Source organism: Papilio xuthus, unplaced genomic scaffold (genome assembly GCF_000836235.2).
Source record: "Papilio xuthus unplaced genomic scaffold, Pxut_1.1 DF826933.1, whole genome shotgun sequence".
Classification (NCBI taxonomy): Eukaryota; Metazoa; Arthropoda; class Insecta; order Lepidoptera; family Papilionidae; genus Papilio; species Papilio xuthus.
In genome coordinates, this window is record NW_013531716.1 from 7479127 (window position 1) to 7489802 (window position 10676).

A 10676-nucleotide genomic window follows, 5' to 3' on the forward strand; every position below is an offset into this window, starting at 1 on the left:
TAAGAGTTGATTGAGCGATAGTAGAGTGCTTTAGGCAGTGAGTAGTCGGTGCTCACAATAGTTTCAGGTTACACTCAGCGCCGGCAAATCGCCGACCTGAATGAGCTTCCTATTACACATTCATTGGACTCTTTGTCGCAATGTAATTGTAGCTTTATTGCCGTTTAAACGATTATAGGTGTTGCAGGAGATGTTTATCATGCCACCATTTAATATGATGTTACACATATTAAATACAAACGCTTTTATACATTTATTTCATAGGGCATTAAACGGTTCAATTATTTTTAAAAAAAACGAACTGTTCTACTTAACTATAGGTTTATTTTATGTTATCGTGTTATAATGTGCCTAAAGTTTTGATGACGGTGAACAGAACTTTTTTGTCCATAGTGGTAATCATACAGATATAAAACCATGGTACGACTTCGACGACGACGAACGACGATCTTTGGAGACTTTACCTACATCAACGTATTATTTGGAAATTCTAGCACAACGTTCATGAATACTTGCTGATTAAGGTACATTGAAAGTTAACTCGTTTTAATATAACTAAAATTAAAATAACTACAAGCCCTTCTTTACTACATCTAGTTGCAACTCATGCGCACCTGCCTGCCCCTACTCTTTAGGGCGGGGTTGTGATATGACGTCATTGCGACTCCGCCCTAACGACACATTAAAATTCTCTTATTTTATATGAATGCAAATCATTAGAACCTGCTTCATTCGCTTCTAACAAGAAAATAATAATACAATGCAAATAAATGTTATTCCAGGCACGGTCACTCAGCGGAAAATTATTTGTATTGAAAATCAAATTAATTTTCTCGCAAAGTAATTGTAACCACGAACCTAACCGAATTGTAATTCAGAAAATAGAAATATCTAATTTCAAAATAAATTACTTTATTTATATTAGATTTCTTCAACACGTGCGTATCGAATAGGTATATAAAGAAAAACATACGGATGATGGATTTTATTTAACAAGTGTCCTGTGGCATCTTTAGTGAAGATGTTTAGGCTCCTGTTTGTCCTCATTGTGTTGATAGCGTCGTGGTGCAGCGTGGAGTCGGCTGTCTACGGACAGATCAACTTCTTCGGTATGCCGGAAAGAGAATCGCCGGTCTTCGAACCATATTACTTCGATCGTGTTGACACAAGAAGCAACGATGCGCCCGAAGTTAAAGAAACTAAAGAATCACAATCTCAATCATAAGGTATTATCCAAAAATCTAATTTATTTTTAAAAACTAAAGAAAGAAGTGGCAATTTAGTATTTTGAAAATAAACATCAGACAGATCAAGTGTTTTATTTTATTTGTTAGGTTTGTGTTATTGTTGTTATTTAAAATAAATAATCTTTTTAATATTTGACAAAGAAAGGAATTAAATAATGCATTCGTTAATAAATCAATTCACATAAAATTCGGTGGCCTTTTTGAGTGGAAACAGTTTTTATGTCGGCCTTTCCAGATTCGTGGATATTTATTTTGTTGGGGCGGAGCGACAAATTTTATTTGGCATAAAATGCTTTGTCCGGGATGATATAAAGATGGATAATAAGTGTAAAGCGTGACATTAGCACGTTTAATGACGTGACAAATAGACGGCGGCCTGGCGGGCTGGCGGGCTGGCGGGCTGACGTGACGTGCTTGCCGGGAAGCAGATGTTTTGCATGAGCTGATAGGGGTTACGATGTGTTTTTTACAGTTTTATATTTATGATATTACTTAAACTTTAATATCGATAGAACAAGAGATAAATTCTTTACACAAGTACTCTTTACAAAGCTTTTTTAATAACCATTAAGAAATCTGCAGTTGCAAATGTCAAGCGATAGTTTTCTTTTTAAAAAGGTAATGTAAATTAGGTCTACATATAAAAACACATTATATTTCTTATCAATTCTCTCAGCAGAGAAAAGTGTAAAAATTAAAAGTTGTTTTTAACAGTTGATATAAATTATAATCTGTTTATTGCCGTTATTTATAACATAACATAGTAGAAGTAACGCTACATAGAAGTGATTACCATTGAAATATGACTAACTGAAAATGCTCTCATAATTCGAAACGCCTGATATTTTATTGATTATCAATGAATTTAATGCCATATCGAATGTATTGTGCTCTCCATTTACACACAAGTAGCAGCTATGTGGTGTATTGTGCGGTGCTCGCAACTCCAGCCGCCGTGTTAACGATAATGCGAGGCAAGCGTGAAATGCCGCGCCATTGTGTTTGAAGATCAGTGATGGGAGTAGCACCAGACTGACAATTCCTTCATTTTTCGTCGTTCCTTCGTATGACTTGTATAAAACATTCTTGAGTGGTTCCAATTCGTTTTCACAATTTTTATCTCATCATTTCACCTGCCGCAACAGTTTTAGGTTATGTTAAGGTTCTTCCTAAGTTGTTTATGAATCGTTAAAATTAGACTATAATGGGTAAACTTTATTGTATTATATTTTGGAAGCTCTATTTAATTAATATTTAACTTTAATTCTTTTCAAATAAAAACACTTCAGTAATGTTATAGAACTTTAAACAATTTTTTTCTCAATTCCAGTAAACACTAAACTTATTAATTTTGTCAAACTAATATGAAATTACAATATAAGTGAACATTAATGGAGGCGGTGTATTACCGAGTCATCTCATTTCCGGTCCGCGCCGGAAGCAGTGTCATCGGCCACGCGGCCACCGGAAATGACGTTAAACTACACTTACACTGCGCCCTTGCTTTAAAACAGTTACAGTAACGTAGTTATCAAATAACTGACCATTACGTATATGTATTTTCCACTAAGGCTTATTCAAAAAATAAGAGTATTGTAATAAAAAAGTATAAAAGATAGTACTTCAAATTAATCTCTTCGGCATTTACTTTATTTCGTAGAAATCAAATACATTGACATTATTTTCGGTCGCAGGTAAACGGAAAACAATCCAAAAATAAAAAGGAAACAAATAGACAATACACCGGAAACGGAAACATGACTTATCAAGTTGTATTCCTACAAATAACCCGTTCGTATAATATTTACGAAGAGATTGGAACATGAACAGGCCGCGGGGTGTCACCGCGACGGTTTTAACGTTTTTATTCCTTTTCACCCCCGCACTCAATATTTGCACTATACAGAGGTATTGAGACAGAAATAGCCAAGTTAGATCAGATTTACCTTGACAGGAACATATTAATACTTTGACATTTCTCTGTTAAGAATATTCCACAAATAAAAGAGAAGTTTAGTTATTCTGTCAAATGATGCATTATCGTAATACTGTGATATATTATGTCAATATTGTTTTCCACTTAGGACCTTCTGAGAAGAGTAAGTATCATTTAAGTCAGAGCCGGAAAAATAGCGGGAGTTGTTATGGGTGGTGTATCACTAGGGTGGCATATTACATTCCTGATGTGTCACGCTGCGGACAATTTGTTTCGCACACTCGTCTCTCTGCACTGCACACTGCACCCTGCACTCGTCTCCCTGCACCCTGCAGTCCTCACGCTGCTCTCTGCATCGTCATACTGCTTGTTACAGACTCACTATATCTGCCAGTGATTAATTGTATTTCAACTATTATTGTACTTTGTTAATATTGCGAGAAACAAATTAAACTGATGTGTTTTGAAGGTTGATTTAAAAACCTAAAAACCAAGAACATAATGATTTTGTTATTTGCGTTAAGTTAAAATTATAATATAAAGCTCTTTGTATACATAGCAGAATTTTTTATATTAGTCTCCTTTTAAACGATGAATCGTTTAAATTTATTACCTGTTAAAAAATGCATAAATACCCAGTACACTTATTGATTTAAATTATAGTTCTTACACAAACACGTCACAAATAAACCCAATAACAAAATGTTTAAACCGTGTACATTACCAACATTCTAAATGTCAATTAGAATATTAAAAGAAAACAATGAAGGAATAAATAGTCTTAAAGGATCAAACAATCGGCACTCGATCCGAATGAATGCACAAAGCTCCTGCTGAACGGATTGTCGACAAAGCTTAAGGAGTTATAAAAAATAATAAAAAAACCGCCAGCGAATGTGACAATGCGACTGAAAAAGCGTTTCTTGTGTTGTGCGTCAAACACAATGCCGATACAATTCCGAATTGTGTTTGTGGTAAGGGTGACATTGTGCAAAAGATTGTTCGACGCCAGTCATAAGCGACAGCGACAGCGGGTTTAACGGAGCTGTTGTACAATAGCTTCTTTTCTTACGCATAATATCAGTTTGACGATAGAAGCGACTAACGAATTGGGTTGTGTTTTCTTTGTTCTTTCTTCCTTAAAATATTCCTCCTATGCCATACATATGCGTGATGACCACGCATCTCTAACTCATCTGATTGTCACCACACGTGATCTTTTGCTAATATAAAATACACTATAATAAACTAATTAAAATCGCCTTCGCGGTAATTGTTTATCTTTTCTTTTCTGTATGTTTCAGCGTCAGAGTTACTTCTAGCGAAACACGCTTCTCTTGTTCACTTGTACCACGCAACAATATACTCGACAATTTGTCAATACCTTAAAAGGCACTTGATTTGACAGAAAACTTGATTGGACACTGTTCTGATGCATGGGGCGCTCCGAACTGTGAACGAGCCGTGTCATGGGAATTCTGAACCACTCCTCTGTTCACTTCTCAACTTTTAATTCGCTTACAACATTCAAAAACATATGTTAGTAATTATAATGAAAATAATTTTAATACGCTGAGATTTTAAGTAGAATCAAAGACATTATTGTCGAATGTAACTTGTGTTGTGGATATCTCAATAAACTATACCTATGCTGTATAAAATACCAGTCAATAATAAATAATGCAAACATCCGTTGGCAAGTGTCGGCAGGAAAATTGTCAATTTCACGGCGCCCTGTAATTAGAACGGAAAAAAAGTAAATGAAAGGGTTCCCACCCTCACTAAAACGCTTGTCTATTCCACACTAATAATATTAGCCTTCGAATGGAGAGTGCACGTGCGACTTGTTGCAGACACAACCCTGACTTAAAAGCTTTCCTAACATGCTTTATTAACTTTTACTGGTCTATTTGGACGGTGTACCGAATCTCAAATCAACGGTTGCAACCGTTAATGAAAAAAGAAAAATAAATTAGTGTAATTTGTTCATTTCTGCCCTATTGAGATAGAAAGAGATAACAATATACCAAGATTTAATTGAAATATTAAGGTTATATGTATTTATGATTCATGTTATAATTTAAAAATCTAAATTTTAAGATAGAATTTTCATATAATATAATAGAAGAGAACATTCAGATTTCTAACAAGCTTATTACTAAAATATCTATTATATAGACTAATATAAAAAAGCTAGGTTAACGACTAAATCTATGCAAAAAATATAAAGCTGAACTATAAATATTAATTAAAAGTTAATAAATTATAATTGGCGCGAAGCTTGCAACGGCCGGGTCGATGGTTGGATGATGGTCGATCCATTAAGTGCCGTGCTTTGATGTTATAAGCACAAAGTACACCGGTGATGACTTGTCATTTTTATATTTTCAGTGTAGTTCAAGAGAATATTTTAAAATTCTGTTTTTTTTTTTTAATTTTTAATGTGTCTCTGGCAGGTGATAGACATTTACAACCGAAAAACAAATGACTATAGACTCGTTTTTTCGTAAAAAATATATAAAAATAATGGGTAATATAAATGTAGGTCCATTTTAGTACTATCAGACTAAACAGGTAGATAAACTAAGGCCTATCAGAAATACAAACTCTATAGGATTAAGGATACATCCAGATTTCATTTACTTTGAAGCTCATTAGAATTAAATAAACACAAAAAAAATACTTGAAAGTCAATTAAAAAGACCGGAACAAAACTTAAGGCATTTTAAATTTACTTCTATTCATTAATGAAATGTCCAGAGACACCAAATCCAATTGTAACGAACAAATGAACAAAGCACTGCACGCACTACTCTGTAAGCTATCGCTATTCAAGCATTCAGTGGTGGCGTAGTTTATGAATGAACGTGGAAATTATGAATGAAGTGGACAAGTGCGTCCCGCCGACACCAGACAGACAGGCGACATTGCTTCGTCGTTTAAATGACATCTTCTAGGAAACCATTGTCCAGACCCCGCCCCTGCGCTCCTCGTGTCCCCCGCTCACCCCCACAGCACCGTCGCACGGCGCAGGTGGTCATTAAATTACCTTTCCGAGCTCATTTCCGTTTCTTTATTGGATTTTTGCAATTGACTTTTGTGTGTTGAGTATTTGAGATGAATGACCGATGCTAGTTGTAAAGGAGCTTCCAAAGTTCTGTATGTTTGTGTTCATATCACATTTACTGGGAATTAGTAAAAACATACATTAATCTTATCAATTGTAAACTATCATATTAAATTCAAGATTTTATTCAACTGTTTTAATTGTACTCATAAGATTAAGCAAACAGATAGTAGCAAACTGGGATAAAATCTAACAAAAAGCTGATATAAAGCGTGGTCTATTCACCTGGCGGCCCTGACGGCCTGACGACCCTAGCGGCCCCGTCGCAGTGCAATAACACAATATTCCCCAAACGCGACCTGCGTCATAACCCTTTATCTATATCTCTCCAACCATCAGATTTGCGAGGGCGTCTATTATTGTGACGCCATCCTCAACCTTATTGTTATAAAGACAAAGTCTACGTAGATATTTGCAGATTTCCACGTTGGGTAGTGAAGCGGCAATGTTTGCGATACATTGTTATCCGCTCTTTGTTGCCGCGAATTCGTGATTATGTTTGAGTTTGTCAGATTTCTACAATGATAGCGGATCCGTTGTGTTTAAACAAACAGACATTAGCAACTCTTTCGTGCGTCGATGTTATTTATTCCGCTAAACTTCTTTTATTATTTTCGCGTTCTAATGCAATAAACTGAGAATCTTGAACAACGGCAATACATTTTTCTTAATATTCATAGTGCGTAAACTTTAAAGAATATTTTTAAAAGATACAACTGAAACAAATAGCGACGCACAGTTTAAACCTAGAAATCGTCCGTTTTAGACGGCAATTTTACTCATTGTACCTAAAGATATATAAACTGGGAACAAATTCATGAAGAATTTTCCCAATCCTTTGCCGAGTCGTTCAAATAAACGAAGACACAAAAGAGTTTATTCGATTGCGATGTATTTTCACTTCCAAAGACTTGAATATAAATAAAGCACTTTGAAACCCGACGTACATTGTACAACTCCGGAGCCGTACAAAAGATATTTACATAATGTAGTCCTAAATAAGACTTACATATACCATTGCTAAAAATTAACATCTCTGTGAGACTGAAACACATTTTTAATTTTCATATAAAGGGACGCGAACCAAAGTATTAAATGTATTACAAAGACCATAACAAAACACTTAGCATTCGGCGCAGTTGAAAGGCTTACTTACAAATTAATGCTGACATGATAATAACATAAATTGATTCACAATTATACTGCTACCAAACATTTGGACCCTTTCATATTTCATAACGGGTCCGCAGGGTCCGCTCGCAGGGGGCGGAGCTAATGTACCCAGTACCAAGTACCCAGTACCCAGTACCCAGTACACACCCTATCCCTATGCGCGGAGATTTCTTTTACAAGTATCAGGATCACGCGTGCAGCATACGGCTCATATTATAGGGTATTCATACTTAATTAATACGCAGTGCTGTAGCGCGACCGAAAGCTTTTGATGCTTTGCCTTTATACACTTACAGTGATTTAGAGAATTTCATTGTTAATCCAATGAAAATATCAAAGTTTATGCAAATAACATTTAGACATATTTACTTAAATGAGTTTTGTTTCACAAATGAGTCTACAATAGTCTTCTATAGTCTTCAGTAAATATTTGTGCCGAGTACTGATTCATAAACTTCTAAATGAAACGTTAGATAAGACAGATTTTCTTTTGTCTTTTTTAATTAAACTTAAGGTATTTTATAAAGTTACACTTTTAAATAAAAAACTATCTTCATAGTTGATATTTTCTGGGCATAATAAACTTGTAAGCAGAAAAGACAAATCTCAAGAAGTGCGCGCGTGACTGAAGGGAAAATTGGATTTAATGAGATAGATATTGGTGATGTTAGCGTCCTATACAAAATTATTCATAGCTACTAAAATGTTCCATTCATAATAATACAGTTTTTTTTCTGTGCAACATCGCTGGGGCTGACGGCTCGCCGACAAAAGGGTGGGACGGGCCACGTAATTGCCAAAACGCTTCGAGTGAGGCCTATTGTGTTTGTTTACAATAGGGTGCACTAAGTGGGGGTAGTTTTTGTAATTGTTACTTTTAGAAGATCTCACCCCTCGAGGCCTCGTCACCAGTCGGCCAGCAGAGGCCGCAGCGAACGCACCGCACACCGCAGACCGAACCCGCGCCGACATGTCGCGATCATTCCTTGTCGACACTTTGATCAGCGACGCGCCCAAGGACTGCAAGAAACCCGATATGTCCCCTGACCCGCTGCACCCTTACGCCACTTTCTTAGCTCAGCCCAAATTTATGCCGTACCCTTACCCGGGGAACTTGAACAATTTGCTAAGTCTCGGGCTGCAGCAACAAAACCGGGCGCCCGATCTGTTCCGACCCTTTTTGGAGCATCTCAACTTCCGATATCCTCTGCTGCACCAGCTGCCTCCCCACCGTGAGATCTTTGAGCAGCCCCAGGCCGAAGCTCTGGCGCCCGAAACCTACAGGAAAACTGATGATCAGGAACCGATCAACTTTGTGAGCAGAAGAAAAAAATCAGTGTCACCCTATCTTCACCATCCATACAAATCCACCGCGATGTCGCCGACAAAGAACCAAGGGCAGCGATCACCGTCACTGTCGAGCGACAGCCGCAACGGTACGCCGAGCCCGCCACTCGCTCACCCCGAAGAGCTCCTCCCGGGATACTCTAAGGACTTGAAGCGGCTCCCGCTTAAGGAGGATTCCAGTAAAAGGATCAGGACCGCGTTCACCGGCACACAGCTGCTGGAACTGGAAAGAGAATTCTCCATGAACATGTACCTGTCGAGACTGAGACGCATCGAGATCGCGTCGAGGCTGAAGCTCTCCGAGAAACAAGTAAAGATATGGTTCCAAAATCGTCGAGTGAAGCTGAAGAAGGAGGAGAGCCCGGCGGCCGGCTCCGACGGCAGGACCAACAAGTGCTGCTGTACCAAGACCTCGTGCAGCTCTAAGACCTCGGACGCGACCTGTGACAACGACAGCGAGCACATAGACGTTGTTAGTGACAATGATAGTTACGAAGTGCAAAACCTTTCGCGGTATTCTTGAGATAATATTATTCCAATAAATTTTCGGACAACACGAGTAATATTAATACAGAAAGTGTAGGCGCTGGGGAATACGAGTATTAGATGGAGACATACATAAAGGTCGTTTATAGTTTAACATAAAGACTGAATCTTTGATTTTAAAGAAACTGTAAGACACTTTTTATCCTACATTTTCACAACGGTTGTGAATTTTCTTGTAAACTTTGAGTGATGTAATATTTAAAGAGAGTTCAAATGATTACAGGCCGTGTTTAATCTGTTGTTTAAACAACAACAACGCCATTAAAACTTATTTGTAACGATTCTATTCGAGAAACTCGACTGTATACTAAGACAATGGAGAGACGCGGCCTTTCGAGTTATTCGAAAATTGTTATAATTGTAAATAGATATAATTTATGAAAGAGACTGTTTGAAATCTGTGAATTTGTATTGTGATTAAGAGAAATTGCGTATATTTTGTGACATAAATTTACTCCTCGTTAGGTATAATAAATTTTATGAAGTAAATTAAATTGTTTGATTGTATATCAGGTATCAGGGGAGCGTTGAATCGCAATGCCGAGGTATTTTTATTGGCACCGAGTGAAGGCGGCGGCGGCGGCTCATTTCACGAGGAGATTAGAAATTTCATAAGCTGTTTGGAATCTGGACGACATATTTATAAAATTCCAAAAGACAATTAGATCTTGTCCCTTTGTTGTTTATTTGGACGAGGGCAACTAAAATAAATGAAAAATATTTTTCGAGCTCCCGTCAGTCATTTTATTTTAATGATTGACATTCGTCTGTTTATTTATACTTGGTAAATGTATATTTCATAATCAATGGTTGATTTAACAATACATTAAATTAACATAAAACTCGTAGCAAAAGTAGTCGTTAAATAATTGCGGTCAATGTAAGTAATAAATTAGTATAAAATTATTTTATATGTTAACCTTGAACAAATAAAAATCGAGTTATGAAGAAAAACACATCTCAATGGAAAAAATGATTGCTTCGTTCGGTTCAATGGAGAGTCGACTGTTTGCTTCCGATTCCGGGAAATCCCTTTCTTTATTGAATCGTGTGTCACTTATTGCCAACGACGCCGACACGACACCGACACCACGACACGATGCCGGGATTCGTTCCTCATTTGTTTTTGATTTGTTTATTGACAATAACATAACGTCATTCTTTTTATTTATCGAGCTTATATCTGTTAAGAAAATTAATAAACAATTTAGATTCAAATACAAATAAAGAAAAAAATTAAAAGATCTAATGATTATTATGATCTGTACATGAAGTCATAAATTTACTTTATAGTGCGAGG

General features: G+C 36.6%; 1 protein-coding gene across 1 annotated transcript; it reads left to right on the plus strand.

Annotated features, from left to right (window-relative positions):
- The first annotated feature begins 8426 nt into the window (after nucleotides 1-8426).
- Nucleotides 8427-9756, plus strand: LOC106122014 (GS homeobox 1). Its single transcript, XM_013317861.1, has one exon. The coding sequence runs from the start codon at nucleotides 8454-8456 to the stop codon at nucleotides 9351-9353; it is 900 nt and encodes a 299-aa protein (XP_013173315.1). The 5' UTR covers nucleotides 8427-8453; the 3' UTR covers nucleotides 9354-9756.
- The last annotated feature ends 920 nt before the right edge of the window (nucleotides 9757-10676 follow it).

Excerpts from the sequence above, each read along its gene's own strand:
- LOC106122014 (XM_013317861.1), top strand. The coding sequence starts at position 8,454 with ATGTCGCGATCATTCCTTGTCGACACTTTGATCAGCGACGCGCCCAAG.